Raw genomic sequence first — 18,217 nt, forward strand, 5'->3', positions numbered from 1 at the left:
GGCTTCTTAATTGATTACTTTTTATTATTGTCAAAGAAACCATGGTATTTTGCCTCTTTGACTCTCTAATGTTCCCAGGGGCCCCTTGTTCTTTGCAAGAGGTTTGGCGACGCCTCTTGATGGGATAACTGACCTAGGCAATGACATCAAGTAAGTGGGAAAGAAAAGACGGCGTCAGGGAGTTGGGAAAACTGCTGGGGGAGCCAGGAGAATTGAGAGAGGTTGCAGGTTCCTATTTTTAAGACTTCTGAGGCACCACAGTTTTGTAAATTTTAGGCAAAATGACTCTGACCACCATAACCCAGGTTCTCACTGATATTGCTGCCCTTGACCTTTTCCTTTGGTTCCACTGCCCCAACCCCCAACTCAGCCATCCTAGTCAGACAGCAGAGGACTTCTGGAGAGAGAGCCAGCAGCAGGCGAGCTGGGCTTCAGCCCCACCTGGGCCCTCCGCAGCGGCCCCTAGACTTCTGACACCTCCCGCTTGGCGGTCATATCCCTTTTCCACAGCAGGTATTCCAGATTGTTCCAACCTCCTCGAGCCAAAGTCGCCTGGCCATCTAATCCAACTTCTGATTCTTAGAAACACTGAAGCTCAAAGGGGCTGTGCTGAGGTGCTAGCTGCCTCCAGACCCTATTTATCACCTTACCTGTTAGGTCAGAGAGGCCATGTCCCTTCCACCCTCCACTGTACCCGGTTCCAAACCCTCTTTCCTCCTCGTGAATTTCTGCTTCTCAAAACCCCCACAGCACCCGTTCTGTCAGCCTTTTATCTGGGTTCCGTGTGCTTCCAACTCAGCACATGACTATTCCGAAAGCCCTCCCAGTCCCCACCCCAGAGGCTGGACTGTGTCACTTGTATGCTTCAGAGCTGGGACCGAGGGAGGAGATGGGCTCACAGCCCCACCTCCTCACCAACTGTGATCTGTGTCCTCCGCACAACACCACACATTTCCTTGTTTCTGTCGTCTCTTTTCTGTCCCCATCCACCAGACTTAAAAATGTTAGCCTTTTGTTTTGATGACTCTGGCTTATTGTGATTTTCCTTGTCCCTTCCTGAACATTCAGTTCTTTCTTCATCCCTAGAACGTTAGTGTCTTCTTTGGGGTGAGCTCACCCAGTCACATGGTTTTAGTCATCTGCACGTTGATGAGTTCCAGATCTTGTTTTCTAGGCTTTTGTGAATTTCAGGTCCGTCCAGCCAATTATTTTTTGGAATTCTACTTGAACTTCAATGAGTAGTTCAAAGCCAACATGACTGATACAAAATAGAAGACTTTCTCTCTCAACAACATACCCCTCCTTCTGAGAACGCCCTGGCTGAATGAGCCCCCTCTGCAGCCCGTTTCCCCAGACGTCATCTTGAAAAGCGTCATTAATGCCTCTCTCTTCTCTTATCTATGTCGTCTGTCCCCTCACCCAGCCAGATCTGCCTCCACGACACCTCTGTCCCTCCTCTTGTCTTCACCACTGCTGGTCCCACTGGCTCACCCAGCACCAGCACCCGTAGTAGCCCTGCCCATTCCTAGTAATCTTCCGTTGGACTATCAGAATACTCGTTCCCACACACCAGTCTGGTCCTGCCCTTTCTTTGTTTCAAGACCTTTGGGACAGCCCACCATTTCTAAGACATAATGGCAGCTATTTTGCAAGAGAGACAAAACTCTGACTACCTCTCCAGGCTCATCAAGTCTGCTTCTCTCTCCACAGGCTCGAATTCTGCCGACATGCTTGAGTCCCTGTATGCATCATGCGTGGTCAAGGCTGTGTGCCTTGGTATATGTTGCTAAGCATTCCAGGGGCACCCTTGAGTCCTGCATTTGCTTGGAAAATTCTTATTCAGGTGTCAGCTCTTGGAAGGGAAGCCTCTTCCTCCCTTCCAGGCTTTTCTCATCATCCACTGGGTTTGGTCCCCTTTCTGAATACTTACAAACACCTCTTGCCCATCTCTGTTATTCTGCTCCCATACTCTACTGTACATTGTATAGGACATTTTCTCCTTCCTGAGCACAGCAATACACCGCTTTCATTGGTGCTGAGCTTCCCAGGACGAGCCTTTTCTCTTTATATCCTCAGCTGCTAGTACTCTGATTTGGGAAGGGATCCCTATGTGATTGTTGCATGAGAGACATAAATCAACAGATTAATCAGCCAACACATAATTAAAGGATATTGGCAAGAATAAATAATAAGTTACTCTAAATTAGAAGTCTTTAATAAAAGTATTAATTACAAAGCATAGGATAGGACCCAGCAGGTTCTATGTGACGTACATAAAACATCTGTGACCTTCTCCTTTAGGTAGGAAGGGGACAACTCAGGTGAGAACCAAGTAAAACAGGGTAAATAGGTTCTGGTACAACAAGAACTTTTTTTTCCTTCCTGAAACATCATGTGCTATTAATGTATCAAAGCCTTGTAAACACAGGGTACACAATGTCCAGGTGACTGCTATTATTTGAGACCAAATATGGCGGAAGTGACTTCTAACCACTGGAGTTTGACCACAAGCCAAGCCATAAGGCTGTGTGCTTTCTGTTCTCACAGGTATTTGAACCAGACCCTACCAGAAGATGTGTCAACAGCAGAACACTCACTGAACAGGGAGAAATTCGCTATTTTGAAACAAGCCCTGAGTGTAATCGGCTTCAGTCACTTGGTGAGTCATACCGTAAATATTTCACTGAGAAAGTCACCCTTCGACTAACGTACAAGAGTTATTCATTCAAAGACATGTACCGAGTCCCTATCATATTCCGGATATTGGTGGGAATACTCACGATTTAGCGGAGAATAAGCCTCAATGACTGTCTCCTAGAGTTTACATTCTCGTGGGGGGTTAGACAACACTGTGCGCAGGGGCACAGGTCCTGTGAAGACAAATAGTGACCAGAGGAGAGGGGCATGTCTTTCCAAGAGGGTGCTCGAGGAGACCTTCTCCCAAATGAACCATGTGAGCAAATAGATCAAAGAACTGTGCATTGACCAACTCCAGAGAGAACTGGCAAATGGGAGGGAGCTGTTTGCTGCTAAGAATCGCTTTGGAAAGTAACCTGATGACTTACGACCTTACCTTTCTGTGCAACATAAAGCCTTTTTTTATTCTTAAAGAATTACCAAACACAATTTAAAATGTTCAAACGACTGCTCTACAATAGAAATTTCTGTAATCATGGGAATGTTCTGGATCTGTGCTCATCAATATGGTAGGTCCATATGTGTGGCTAGCAGGCACTTGAAATGTGGCTAGTGTCAATAAGGAAATGGATTTTTGATTTTCCTTACTTTTAATAAATTTAAATGTAAGTAGCCTTGTGTGACCAGTAGTTACTGAATCAGACAGCACAGGTCTAGTGGACAAGAGAGCTGAAATGAGCTAAGGCTGGAGACCCTCACCATCCCCTCAAATTTCTCTTCCCCTTACACGTTAGCTGTTCCCTCCTCATTCATTGGTGTCATTTTGAATTATAGTCAATTCCTCATTGGCGGTTAATATGAGATTGCGGGGGTAACTTTGGAATGCCAGTAGTTAGCAACCTGGATTTAGCCATAGATTTATGTATCTTCTTTTTCTTTTAGTAAGTTGATGGATTTGGGTCTTTGTTTTTATTTTTTATTTTTCCCTAGCCCACATGGATACAGCTCATGAGGCAATGAGGTGTGGGGAAGGGTGGGGAGAGGGGACTCACCCTAAAGGAAATAGCTCTGGGTACTTCACCCTCGCCCCACTCAGAGATGGGAATTCTAGGGACATACAGTCTTATGGTATCTTGTTTTTTTCTTTTTTTCTCTCTCTCTCTAATGATCCAATCTCTCTATTTCTGTCTTTTAGTGACTCCCACCCATTTGCGCTTTTCTGTCCTTGCATTTGCTACTGTTGTACTTTTTTTTGTTATTTTTCCCCTTCTTCTGTGCCTAAAATTTCTGCTTCCTTCTAGGAAACCGGGATAAAGCCATGGGTAAGGAATCATTCTACCAAAGTACCCGTTGCTTGGAAACAGGGCTTTAAAAATCCATGATTGATTTTCAAAGGCAGGGCAACCAAAATATGCTTTCCATGTAAGGTAGCTAATAAGAGAATCTAGCAACCTTTTTGGTAAAAAGAAATATGTGCATCTTAACAAAAGACATGAAAATAATCGCTTCACTGTGATCCTTTAGGGTGACGGGTATGGTGACATTTTAGTGCATTTAGGAGGGACCGATCATGTCTGGTAAGACTAGAAGGAAGGTATTTCTGGGCTGTCAAGGCCCTGGAGGAAGACTTGCTTATAAGGTGCCTCAACCTGTGCCCTGAGGGCCAGCGGGGGACTGTTGCTCACGCTCCATAGACCCAGGACAGCAGCCCTCTGCTCACGGGGTGTAGTATTCAGCACGCCGTAATTCGTAGTACGGCTAGTGGTCATACTGTCTCCACCGCTAAACTCTGAGATCCTGGAAGTCCGAACAAAGCCTTCATGACCGTGTCTCCAGAGCCCCCACCTCACAGGGCACTGGAACATCTACTGAGGAGTGACTGGATTTATTACAGAGGGGAAGCAGTTGTCAGGTAGCGTGAGGAGTAAGCTGTGATTCAAACCAGCGTAAATGAATAAAATTTGAAACCATACCCTGTGATTTGCGGGTCACCAAAACCATGTGTAAGTAATGCCACAATCCCAGAGTATCATATGTCTAAAAATTACCCAGAGACCGTCCTTGTCAGTGTTCTCATTTTAAAGACGATAGAGTTAACCTTTGTGGTGAAAACTAACGGTTCTAGAGGAGATGCACGGAGGTCCTAAGGGCTGCATTGTTCCATCTACATTTTATAAAGCAAATACAGGTGGTTCTTAGTAAATTTTCACAGGCAGCAGCTTTTTACTTCAAAATTACAGTTTAGGAAAATGAGAATTTAAAAGATTATGTCACTTGCCCAGCATGGAACTTAACCAGTGTTACTATCAGTAGCATGATACTAGATATTTGTTCTAGAGAAATATTTCTCAGCTTACAACCTTTTCTCGATTTTTCATTGTCGCCACAAAATGACTGTCCATAAACCAAATTTAAGGTCCAATTTCTTTCCTTATGCAGAGTTCCAGATTCTCAGATCTCCTCTTTCAGCAGACACTCTCTTATTTCCTTCTCCCTTCTGCTCAAAAATAGCTCTTGCCAACATCCATTTCTTTCTCTTTTCCTTAAAATACCTTAAAAAACAATTAGCATTTTTAAAATCTAGGCATAGATGTTTGTATCGTGCCTTCCTGAATTTCCCAGCAGAAGTGAGAAGTACTATAATCATACCATCAGTTTATCTTAGAAGGGACATAACGGGAAGATGGACATCACAGCCCGTGTCCTCTCGGGAAGCCGGCTCAGTGTGCGGCCTCGTGTTTGCCCGGGGAGTACGCATGCGATCTGACCGCACCGGTGATGGCCCGCCAGTCCGACCCATCAGGACACAGTGATTCATGTTTCAGTATGAGATTTATCTAGAAACTGTCGATTTATATCAGAGCGTCACTTCCTAACCCTCTTTTAAGGAGCAGAGACATTGATTCAGAGGAAATGTGCATGAAAGAAATTTTGGTTTCTAGCTGGAGATTGGTAGTTCTCTTACCAGACACTCAGGATCTGAAAAGCCACAGCCCCACCAACAGGGTCCATATCAGCTTTTTAAGCTATTAGGTTTTTAAAGTATTTGTCTTTTCATCTTTCTTCTAAGCAACTCTATGTGTTTTCTGTCTTTGTAAAACGTGTAGGAGGTAGAGAATCTGTTTGTGATCCTGGCAGCAATATTACACATTGGAGACATTCGATTCACTGCTCTGACCGAGGCCAACTCTGCATTTGTCTCTGACCTCCAGCTTCTGGAACAAGGTCAGTGCAACAGAGCTCTCATTAACCTCATGGGTGTGCAGCTTTGCATATCCGCCAGTAGGTGGAGACAAAGTACAGAAAAGCCAGGCAGAAGAAGCCCTTCCCAGAGCAGAATTCAGAGAGGTGGAAAAATATTAATAATAATAAAAATAGTAATAAGAGAGCTATATCCACTTTGTTCTTCTTTCTTATAAAGATCTACAAAGAACTTCTCAAACTCAATACGCGAGAAACAAATAAACAAATCATAAAATGGGCAGAAGATATGAACAGACACTTTTCCAATGATGACATACAAATGGCTAACAGACACATGAAAAAATGTTCAAAATCATTAGCCATCAGGGAAACTCAAATCAAAACCACACTAAGATACCACCTTACGCCAGTTAAGAATGGCAAAAATTGACAAGGCAAGAAACCACAATTGCTGGAGATGATGTGGAGAAAGGGGATCCCTCCTACATTGTTGGTGGGAATGCAAGTTGGTACAGCCACTCTGGAAAACAGTGTAGGTCCCTTAAAAAGTTAAAAATTGAGCTACCCTATGACCCAGCCATTGCACTACTGGGTGTTTACCCCAAAGATACAGACGTAGTAAAGAGAAGGGCCATATGCACCCCAATGTTCATAGCTGCATTGTCCACAATAGCCAAATCATGGAAGGAGCCGAGATGCCCTTCAACAGATGACTGGATTAAGAAGCTGTGGTCCATATATACAATGGAATATTACTCAGCTATCAGAAAGAACGAATTCTCAACATTTGCTGNGGTGACTAACATAATAAAAAAACATTAAAATAAACTAAAAAAAAAAAAAAAAGAAGAAGAAGCCCTTTCTTCCCAGAGCAGAATTCAGAGAGGTGGAAAAATATTAATAATAATAAAAATAATCGTAAGAAAGCTATATCCACTTTGTTCTTCTTTCTTATAAATGGTTTGGGAAATGAACAGCGATACGTACGTGATGTTCTCATGCTTCCCACATTTACAGAGTCGATTCTTAGGCACATACTTGTGTTTATTTATGTTGTTCTAAATATTCTCCGCCCCCACCCACCCCTGCCGCCCAGTGTATTTTGGGGGCATGTTATTAGCCAAACATTTTGAACAATATAATTACTTCCCTTCAAAGGTCTTGCCAAAAACCTCTCTCTCCCCTTTGAAGTTGCCTTGTTAGTCACTCCCAGATTTTTTCAAAATACCTTCAAACCACAGATCGTCAATGAACATCACATCTTCACCTAATATCAAAGTAATTTAAGCAGGGGCCGGGAGAAATACCCAGGGCCATCTGTGAGGGCAAGGAGGGAAAAGACCTGTAGTGATTTAAGGCAGGAGCCCCACCAGCTCATTAGCGGTGTGATTACTAGAAGCGATTTCTCTAGTTTACTTTGATAATTAAAGTGGTAGTTCAGTGTTCTGTAATACACACAGTTCCTAATGGATCTATAGCATAAACTTATAAATAACAGCCATAAAGTGTAATGTTCTCGCCATCCAAAAATATCTACTAACCTTATGTTTTCAACGGTGCTTTCATTTTAGTGGCCGGATTGTTACAAGTGCCAACCGACGAATTGGTGTGTGCTCTCACCACTGACGTCCAGTATTTTAAAGGTGAGCTTTATTATCCTCTGACGTTTCCCTTTATGCAATTGGTCTTCTTCGAGATACGGAGAGCAAATGCAACCTTCCTTTCCCCACCTCAGGTAACTGTTTCTATGAACTGAGTGCCCAGTGAGAAAAGCATTATATAAGCCCATCTGGTCACTTGCTGTGACTCTATGTTGGACACCCCTTGAAGCTCTCGAGAGACTGTTTTGATGAATTAGTCACCTTTTCTCGCTTATCAGTCACTTTAGACAAATCATCAATCCAAGAGGACATACTCAGTTAAGTAACTGGGAGCGTTTGTGCATGCCCGTGGCACCCTTGTCAGTGACGAGCGTCCTCTCCCCTCTATGGCGTAAGTCATAAGAACAGCTGCCGTTTGCTGGGCGCTTATGAGCTGACGGGCTCTGTGCCAAGCACCGTAAATGCTGGGGCTTTCTGCTATGAAGTTGGCATCACTTTTTCTTTTTAACAGATGAGAAAACTAAGATTCAAAGTGACTATGTAACTTTGCACGTCGAATCACTAGCAAAGGCACGTTTGGAACTAGGATCTAATGCTGTCTGACTCCCGCCATGACTTTCCACATGCCACGCGCATCTCTCTCTGCAGCGGGCAAGGAGAGCGGGTTTCCCACGTGTGCTTGGTTGTTCCTTAGAAATTGTTGCCCAGCCAACCTTCCTCTTCATGAAAGTTTGAAGACTCACCATCCCTCTGATCTTTTTCTCGAAATCACCCATCTTTACCTGCCGCTCCTCTTACCTACTTGCAGATGCTGGAGGACACGGCTTGTCATTTCTGCCTCCTAGCTCTAGAGGGTTCCTTTCCATCTTCTGGAACCTTATGAATCTCCCATTATCCAGGCAGTTGTGCAAAAGTCATGTTGATGCCTCCTCCTCCTCCTCCCCTGAGTAGACCAGACGCCTGTCAGCTCTACTCCACAAACCTCTCTCCTTCTCACTACCTTCTCTTCATTTCTGCCTCCACTGCCTTAAGAGGTCATTCCTTCCCTAGATCACGGAACATCCTCTTTAATCTTTTATCTCATATTGTCTCCCTTCCCCACTGCTTCAGGAATGGTCTTTCTGAATCATATTCTGCAAATATGGTTTTCATCCGTGGGCAACAGCCTTTCAAAGATGCCCCCAGCTCTTTCCAAGGAAACCTCATCCCTTTAGGATAACCCAGCATGCCCTTTAGTATTCGGGCCCACTGTACTTTTATGCTTTATTCTGAGCCACTTCCCCACCAGCCCTTGCATCTAATTGTATTGTTTCTTGAACTTCTCCAAAATCATGTCTCATGACATTTTAAAGAAAACTCGAACTCACCATTAGCATCTAGAATTTACTATATGCACGTTTTTCTGCTTACACTGTCTTTGTGTCCTTATTTGCCCACCATGTTGGTGATGCATCGACACCCTCAATCATGTTGACTCTGGAGACCTTAATTCTATAATGTCATAAATGCCACACCTGCTTTCACGGCCACCTTGTTCGTTGATTTCGATGGCCTTGAACTTGTAGGTCTCTGAGTCTTCCTTACCTGCTGTTTTTTGTTTTCTGTTTCTTTTATCTCTGCCTATATCAGAAGAAGTTCTCCTCCACTGACCAACAGCTCACTCAGCTGTTATTTCACACGGTCTTCATCCTGTTACTTAACCCCCAGCTCGGCTGTGTGGCCCAGGTTAGCCGGGCTGGCCACGGCCCCCCAGTATGAGTGCTAGTCTCTGTCCTCCTCTCCATCTCTAGCATCAAAGCTATCACAGGCTCAGCTCCAAATCATCCCCATCTGTTTGTTTTTCTTGGTTTCTTCTCCAGTCTCTTCTAAAAACCTTATCACTCAAGATTTCGATCACTGTCTCTTAGAGAATGACATAAACATTTCTACCTGAAGGCCCCAACCTGTTGCTGAACTCCACGCTCACCTTTTGGTTAGCTGGAGCATGTCTTTGAAAATATTTAAAATATGACTAATTTTCCAGATGGCCAGGTTTGCAAAGGACTTGGGGACAATTCATATTCAAGCCAGAGAGCGGTTATCAGAACACTTGTTAAGAGGGCCCCACCAACGGTTGGTTCCCTAACGGAGAGGAAATTATACAGCCTGCTTCGAGATCCACAGCTGTGCTCAGTGTCGGTAACAGCGTCCATGGCCCTCTCTTTGGGAAACATTTTAAGTAAGAACTGGCAGAGACCTCACTTATTAGTGTTGTTGCGTGGTTCTGACATGTTTTGGCGTAGGGGGATGTGGAAGGGATAAAACGGATGTGCTCAGTCTTGTTTGCTTCTACGGGAGGGAAGCCTTGTTCAACCTCCTCTCCTTTCTGCCGCTCCAGGAGACACCATCATACGGCGACATACCGTGGAGATGGCTGAATTTTACCGGGATCTCCTGGCCAAGTCCCTGTTCAGTCGTTTGTTCAGCTTCTTGGTGAACACCATGAACTGTTGCCTCCACAGTCAAGATGAGCACAGCAGGTAGGATTGACGGACGCTGGTCTGCAGCGTTACTCCTCTTGTCACCGACTTAAGGGGCTCCCCTCCTGCGGGCCTTTGATTGACACACATTGATGAATTAATCAAATCATATCTCATGCATAGAGATGGACATGCGTTCTCTCTGGACTGTTGGTATTTATGGCCTTCTGAGCACCGAGAAATGTAAAAAAAAAATAATTATAAATCTGGGAAGAAGAAGTCTTGTTTAAAAATATCTAAAACACTTAACGTTTGTTGAGGAGTCCATGTCTCTCTCAGAACCAGTTGGATAATGTGTTTCTGATTAGTAAGCCTTCTATTTTCTTCACTTATTTGTAGGTTATTTGACAAAAGGTCTCTATGGTAATCATTTTGACTCATGGCCTTAATCACCTTTAAAGCAGTAGCTTTTCAGGACTGTTTGATGATCTAAAAATTATAGACCTCCATGGTATCTTGTCAATGGAAAACTTTGTTAGTATTCTTGTCACTAATAATGACCTTGAGCAGGCCATTGAAAGCGGCAACGCATCCAGAAGTCTTCACAGGTATGCTTGTCTTTGAATGAAACCTTTTGAGAATTTCTTTGTTGTTCATATAGAGTTCTTCACTAAATTCCTAAAAATTGCTGCCTTTGGAGGTTTCTTGGAAAACACTAGAAGGAACACATGTATTAATGGGACAGTTCTTAAAGAAGTGTGGACATCTCAGAAGACTTCAAGGACAAAGGGACACTGAGGGCCTTATTAAAATGTGCACGTGTAAATCTCACAGCACGTCGATGCAGTCTGGGATTTGGGATCCAGGCGTAGTATTATCGATATTTTAGTAGCTCTACTTTACAGTTTGGTATGGTGAGGATTCTTGGGTTTATAATTATTTATTGTCAGCTAATTTGTCATTTTCCTTTAAATATGAAGGTAATTCACAGAATGATACTAATACGCTAAGTCTTGCAAATTAATCTTGTATAAATTATTGGCTGTACTGCTGAAACTGACGTTGAAAAAAATTAATGTTATAAATCTAGAGGCACATAGAAACTTTTAGAAAATTTCCGGTTGACGTTTATTTATTTTTAAAGATTTAAGTATTTATTTTAGAGACAGAGAGACAGAGAGAGAGAGCACATGAGCAGGGGTGAGGGCAGGGGGCAGGGGGAGAGAGAGAATCTTAAGCAGACTCCACGCTGAGCACTGGGCCCAAACCAGGGCTTGATCTCATGACCCTGAGATCATGACCTGAGCTGAAATCAAGAGTCATGCTCAACTTGCTGAGTCACCCAGGCGCTCCTCCATTTGGCATTTAAATCTTACAGAGCCTTAAATTTATATAACTAGAAAAACTTATACATAGCCTCAATGTTTGACTACACACACACACACACACACACACACACACACACACACACACTCACACACAGAAAAATATACAAACATAAACCTTGGAAAGCGAATTATTTCCCTTTCAGTGGGAATATTGCCACTGTGTCAATATGTAAATTTAGGGTGTTAATGCTGTCTTTTAAAATTCTTTACTAAGCAAATGAATGAGGACAAGGATTAGCAGGAAATTAGTAATGATTTAATGTGTTAGAATTTAACTTAGAAGAAACACTATTCTCAGATGAGTCATAATTCCTATGTTTTTCTCTCATTTCTCCCTGCGGTCACCCAAACCTAAATTTAAATCTCAAAATACTGCAAAGAAAGGTTATGTTTGCCGTATTTGTAACTCATTGAAATTCATGGAAAGCTGAAGGATTTGTAGATTTGCAGACCCACTTTCTATGTCTCAGAGAGGTCTCACAATTTTGATGAACTTAGGCTTTGATTGTTTATAAATTCTCCATTTTTTTGAAATGTGTAATCATGTCAAAACCATTATATAAAAAAATGTGGTTCAAGTTGGCGAGCACTCTTGATGTTGATGGGGAGTATTTTTCACACTACATTTGTTTTTTGTTTTTGTTTTTTGTTTTTTGTTTTTTTGGTAAATTTTGCAAGAGAGAATAACTGTAAATAAGATGTACTCTAACAAGTTATTAAAAGAAAACAAGTGAAGTTGAATCAGATGAAATGTTTGTTCTTGGAATGCTGGGCTCATTTCCTGGATTACAGCAAAATAGGTACAATGCTAATAATATTATACACTTTAAAAGATGTTACTTTCTCTACCTAGAGCTTCTAATGGGGTCGCTTCTAGGCTAAAATCCTGAGTTATAACGCAGGAGATGGTAATGATTGGTTAATTATGATGAACCAAGGCATTTGCAGTATTTGGCCAGAATCAAGCCAGTAAGATTGCAGTGTGGCTGTCTCCCAGCCTGTGGCACGCTGTGGTCATGATGTCCGTACAGGCTGTGCGCACTGGCTGCGACAGTCTGGGGACCGACCAGGCTGGGGCAGCTCTCATTCAGGGGACACACTTTGTGATCAGGGCACTCCAGAAATTGAAGCATACTAAAACTTTATTTATTAGCCTCAGTTGACAATGATGTGGTCCAAGGAGGCAAAAAGGAATAATGATAAAAATATCAACAAAACCGATATATACAATGTGTTGTATCAGATACATTATTATATATAATGTATTATATATAATGTATTATATGTAATGTATATTACTATATCATATTCACAATCCTATATATAATATATAATATATATTATGTATCAAAGTATTATATAACATATATAGTAATATATAATATATAGCATATATGTACATTTATACATTATTTACATATAATAATATATAATATAACTATATACATATATGATAATATAATTTATTATACCATATACATATATAATAATATATGTCATGTGTATAATATACATAATATATAATAATGTGTATGCTATATGATATAATAACATAATAACTTTATTTGTTTAAAACTTTAGTGTTCACAAAGTGCATGCATATAAACTACCTTCAGAAGGAATCCTGTGAAACAGCCAAGAACAACACAATCATTGTGGAAGCAATGGGAGCTCTAGGAAATTGTGAATCGTGGACATCCTGCTTCTTTATTCCCCCCCCATGCACCTCCCTTTGAGAATTGCTACACAAATCAGAGTCGTGGTGCGTTAACCGCTTTCTGAGACATTTCTTTCTCTAAACTGTAACTTTAACCTCTAAAATGAAGGGTACACAGGGTTAATATGTCGTTCCGTGATGCCAGCATGCTCCTCCTTCCGGCCTGGTCGTGATCTCGGACACAATGACCACGGGCCAGGCCTCGGTGGCTCTCCCGGCGCGTCCGCCCAGCACCTGCTCACGGGCTTGCTGCCGCCTCCAGTCCTCACACGTCCAGGTGCATGCAGTGCTTTCATGGTTCTTGGGGGGCATTATCAACCGTCACTCAGTCTTCACGTCTGATTCATAATCGGTGGAGAAGTAGGACCGCGGAGTAAGGCGTTAGGAGCCAAGACACCAGTTCTGTGTTGGGGCGCCTGGGTGGCACAGCGGTTAAGCGTCTGCCTTCGGCTCAGGGCGTGATCCCGGCGTTATGGGATCGAGCCCCACATCAGGCTCCTCTGCTATGAGCCTGCTTCTTCCTCTCCCACTCCCCCTGCTTGTGTTCCCTCTCTCGCTGGCTGTCTCTATCTCTGTCGAATAAATAAATAAAATCTTTAAAAAAAAAAAAAAAAAAAAGACACCAGTTCTGTGGATTCTGTAAGGGAGACGCAGACGCGAGAGGTGCCCCTGAACGCGGACAAGCTGCTTCTGACCTCCTCTGTCGCACAGGCTGGCTGGCCCGTGGCCCCGTCAGTACTTGGGGGGCAGCCGCCCCGGGCAGGAGAGCTCCAAGCCTCCCACCAGGCCTGCCTCCTGCTCGCGGCAGTGGAGCAAGGCCCTCCTGCAGAGGCCAGGAGACTGACAGCCGGTGGACCTTCTGTCCATGGAAGGAAACCCCAGGACGAGGGCAAGTATCTCCCCTTAAGAAGATATGAGTGTTAATTTAAGAGTTAATTGGCTTGAGGGGCGCCTGGGTGGCTCCGTCGGTGAAGCCTCTGCCTTCGGCTCAGGTCATGATCTCAGGGTCCTGGGATCAAGCCCTGCATCGGGCTCCTTACTCGGGCTCTCCCTCTGCCACTCCCCCTGCTTGTGTTCTCTCCTCTCTCTCTGTTGAATAAATAAATAAAATCTTAAAAAAAAAAAAAAGAGTTGATTGGCTCGAAAGACCCAAGGCCCATCTGATGCAAGAAAGCATGTAGGCTCTGGGCCTCTTGTGCTGAGTGGTTCGGGTCTTTTTTCCTGGTATTTTTGAAAAGATACAGCCGAACCATCTGTCTTATGGTGTGACAGTCCTCCCCTCCTGCAGTCCTTGAGGTGTGGCCACTAGATACACAGAAGACCCTTGTGTGTAATAGTCCTTGGCCTCAACTCCCCTGTAGATTGTCAGCTGACACCCTATGACCGGTGTAGGCATAGAGAAATTCCATGTTTGAACCACACGGAGATCCATATGTACATTCTTATAACCTCATGTGTAGAAAAGTGCCAAGAACACTGGAAATGCAGGCCTTCGATTCCATTCTTCACTGGCCAGGTTCCTTCCCAGTGAATCCAAAGCTATGTGGTGTGGTCCCTTCCCGGATATATAGCCCTTCTTCTCCCCAAGGAGAAGTCTTCCCTCAGATGCTTCATTAATTACAGTCAGACCAACACACTTCTGCTTACTCTTCTCAGGAGACCTTGAGATGAGTCCCAGGGTCCCTGTTCCCCAGGGAGTTGCTTCCCTGATCAAGAAGCCTCAGTATCCTGCAGGTTCATGACCCCCCGCTTCCCACGTGCACTGCAGCTCCTGTCTGCCCTGTGATGGCAGTTGTGATGTGTGAACACGTGGGGACTGTCACCTCCTGAGTTTCTGTGAGTCTTCCTACAGCTCTAAGTAGGTTTCTTTCCAGGGTCCACCCGCTGTGTTCCAGAACATCACCTCAAGCACCAACTGTGGGACAAAGAGAGGATTCTGGATAAATTTCCTTAATACCTCCCTACTCCCATGAATGATTTTGCCTCATCGTTGTAGAAATCCTTCTCCGTTTCGTGGTATGGGTTGGCTGTTTTTAGCGGAACATCCAACATGGAAAGCCTTGCTCTTAAGTACCTGTTCTTCCTTTACTTAATAAAATTACAAACCTTTTGAAAAAGATAGTAAGGAGACACATTAAATTTATCTTTCATCTGAAAAGGCAACGTTATGGACAATATTATGTTGGCCCACAAGAAAGTGTTTCTTTTATTGCATCAACATAAGTGAAATTGTCCACAGCTTTTCAGACCTGTAGTATTATTACTTGGTGTAACCACCTTATTAAAAAGTGTGATTTTTGGTGTCATGAAAACACATGTTCTTCTCATGCCTCACCTTCTCTTAAAGAGTCGATCATATGAGGAGAATATGTTATGGCCCTGAGAAAAAACAGCAGTAGGTCCCAGGACGTTTCTGATCACAAATTCTAGTTCTGTGAATCCTCTTAGGTCCCCAAATATCCAGTTGGAACAGAAATTAAAAGTGTCTCCAGATGAAAGTCCCCTCTTCTGCCACTGGGCCCTTGGTGGTAGGGAACTACCCTCCAGGAAGGGAGTGAGGTAGGCTCCGTGCCCCCAGATCCCATGGGAGATGGGGGCAAAGACAAGGAAATGAGGGATGTTTTAGCTGTCTGATAGCTGGGGGATGGTTATCCCTGAGCCTTCCTGGCCATGCTAACCCTCTCCTTCCGTAGTCCTCAGGGGTGAGAAGGGCTTTCATTCATTCATTCATTCATTCCCCACGTGTCACCCATGCTTGGGGCAGTCCGTTCAACGCAGGCTCACCGCACAGCGGGCTGGTCCCCACACCTTGGGCAGGATTTCTCCAGGTTGAGGGCAGAGAAGGACTTGGGAATGGAATGCCTTGAGGCGTTGCAGACATTTTCATTACTCACTTTTTACAATTTTTTAACAAAACAGAGGCTCTAAACTGCACTTAACTTTTGTAAAGGATATCATCCGTGTGATTCTGAAATGAGCTAAATGTTGGAGATTCTAACTATAGTAGAATGAATAATAAATATCTTGGTTTACAAGGTGATAAAATAATTTTTGCACCTCCTAAACTTGGACCTGTTTCATAATGCAACATTTAACATCCCTGCGGTTGGACTGGCAATGCTAGATTTAAAATGACTACTTGTGCCTAACGTGGTGCCTTCATCAGAGTTTTGGCGTGGAGTTGGCTGCATGCAGGGGCTCTGAGCAGGAGAGGGGATGGGGGAACTTTGGGACGGTTCCCCAAATGTCTCGGACGCTAAGACCTGCAGTTTATTTCACTCGTATTCATCATGCCTTCTGAATACAATGGTTTACGTCTGCGAGGCTGGCTGAGACCTAGAACTTGTGGAGCAAATTCCTTTTTACCACTAGACACACCCTAAGAATAAATAGACGGAGAGTTGAAGACAGTTAGCAGGTGGAGGGGAAGAGGCTGAGTGCTGTGGACAGTACACTTTATTTATTTACCTGCTTATTTATTTGTTCATTCATTCATTTGTTCATTCCTTCATTCACGTCTGCTTGTTCTGAAATCCCCATTTTTGGGCAGCACAATCTGGCATGCAAATAGATGCAGTAAAGAAATGGAGTTTCAAGCCTACATATGGAGATTGGGGGGGGGGTTGTACTGAGCCTTCAGTTTCCTAAATATGCGTATACTGTATTGCGTTCTTACAATATTTTAGTTGAGCTAAACATAAACATTTAAAAACTTTATGATTAACTGCATTCGGCTTCAGTGACTCATAGAGACTTTGGAAGAGTTCCCCCCAAATGTCTTCAGACACCCAAACCGACGGTTCGTTTGACTCATCTTCATCCTGAGTCCTCGGGCATCCAGGCTTGGTCCTCCTGGCTCCTCTGGGAACTTCGGTTGGTGCCCAGGCTTATCTGACGATAACGAGAGGACACCAGGTTGTCTGAGTGGCACCTGACACACGGGAATGGCTGCTTGGGTAAAACCCCTAAAATCCTGGTGGGTGTGGCTGGAAAGAAGGCTTCCTGGGTGACGGCAATTAGTCTGTGGAGACGGAGGGTTCCAGAGAGATGTGGATGGACGGCATGTTGGAAAGCGGGACATGGTCCAGTCTCCTCTGTTGAATTTTGGTTCGGTGGTGTGCGCTTAGGGGAGTGGCAAATCGAGGAAATGTGTTGTTCTTTAGAAACAGGAGTGTCACTGTTCACATACACTCACAGACCCCAGAGGTGTTTCCTGTTTGCTTGATGTCTTTGCAGTAAGCAGGTGACCGTGGATCCACATCGATCTGTTTCTGTCCTCTGTGCCTTTCTGTGCTGACACATCCATGACTCGCTTGCAGAGAGCCCGACTAGCCCAGAGCACAGTGTGACTGCTTGATTGTTGCAAAAGTGAGGCCCACGAGGCTTAGACAGCATGATATTTCCCAGGCAGGAGGGGTTCCTTGAGGAGAAACTCGCATGGCAGGACACCAGCTCCATGGACAGGTGAGTGGGCGGTGCCTGGACTAGGTTCTGGCTGTGAGACGGAGGACACGTGGTGAGCAGGGAGCTGGTACTCCGGGAGTGTGTGGGGGGGTGCTCTGGGCATCTGGGGACAGGTGGGGGAATGAGGTCCAATTGGAAAGAAGGCTCCAGGCTTTAAATAGGAAAGTGATCTTGTCTTTCACTGGGAGGTAGGGGGTCACCAGCCCAGGAAATGTCCAGAGTCTGTCATTCCATCCATAGATTGATTATGGAGAGAAAAGGAGGCTGTTGAGAATGTGTGAAATTTCTCACACTATTAAATGTCCCCTTTCCACCCAGGACACGTGTAGTGTGGGTTTGAATAACAGACAGAAGGGTTGCACAGATACACCAGTGAGAAAGAAAGCCAGACTGTTTTAGAGACAAGTTGAAGTTTTCTTTAGGAGTTCTTTTCTTTTTTTTTTTTTTTTTCCTCTGAATTCACATATCAATTCGATGGTTTGGCTCCCGAAATCATCAGTAGGATGTTTTCTGCATCTTACCCTGCTTCTAAATTCACACATTTTGATAGTAAGGAAAAAATCCTTTTTTGTAAGTCAGCATGGAACGTGCTGGATGTCCAGAAAGATTTCCAGTGGCACAGTCACCAAATGGCCCGTGTGCGCCTCAGCAGTCTGGCTGGGGTCACTGCCGAGGACGGCGGTGTCAGTTGTGGGGGCGGCGTCCCCGAGCGTCACAGCTGATGACACGCTCTCTGCAATGAGGAAA

At 44.0% G+C, this 18,217-nt stretch overlaps 1 protein-coding gene across 1 annotated transcript in view; it reads left to right on the top strand.

The window, feature by feature from the left end:
• MYO16 (myosin XVI) overlaps positions 1-18,217 on the top strand; it is a 484,344-nt gene that overhangs the window by 262,728 nt on the left and 203,399 nt on the right. Inside the window, 4 exon segments of the mRNA XM_034665464.1 lie at positions 2,548-2,659; positions 5,745-5,862; positions 7,413-7,484; positions 9,820-9,961. Of these exon segments, the coding sequence (XP_034521355.1) occupies positions 2,548-2,659; positions 5,745-5,862; positions 7,413-7,484; positions 9,820-9,961 (444 nt within the window).

The sequence above is a fragment of the Ailuropoda melanoleuca genome, chromosome 7, assembly GCF_002007445.2.
Source record: "Ailuropoda melanoleuca isolate Jingjing chromosome 7, ASM200744v2, whole genome shotgun sequence".
Taxonomy (NCBI): domain Eukaryota; kingdom Metazoa; phylum Chordata; class Mammalia; order Carnivora; family Ursidae; genus Ailuropoda; species Ailuropoda melanoleuca.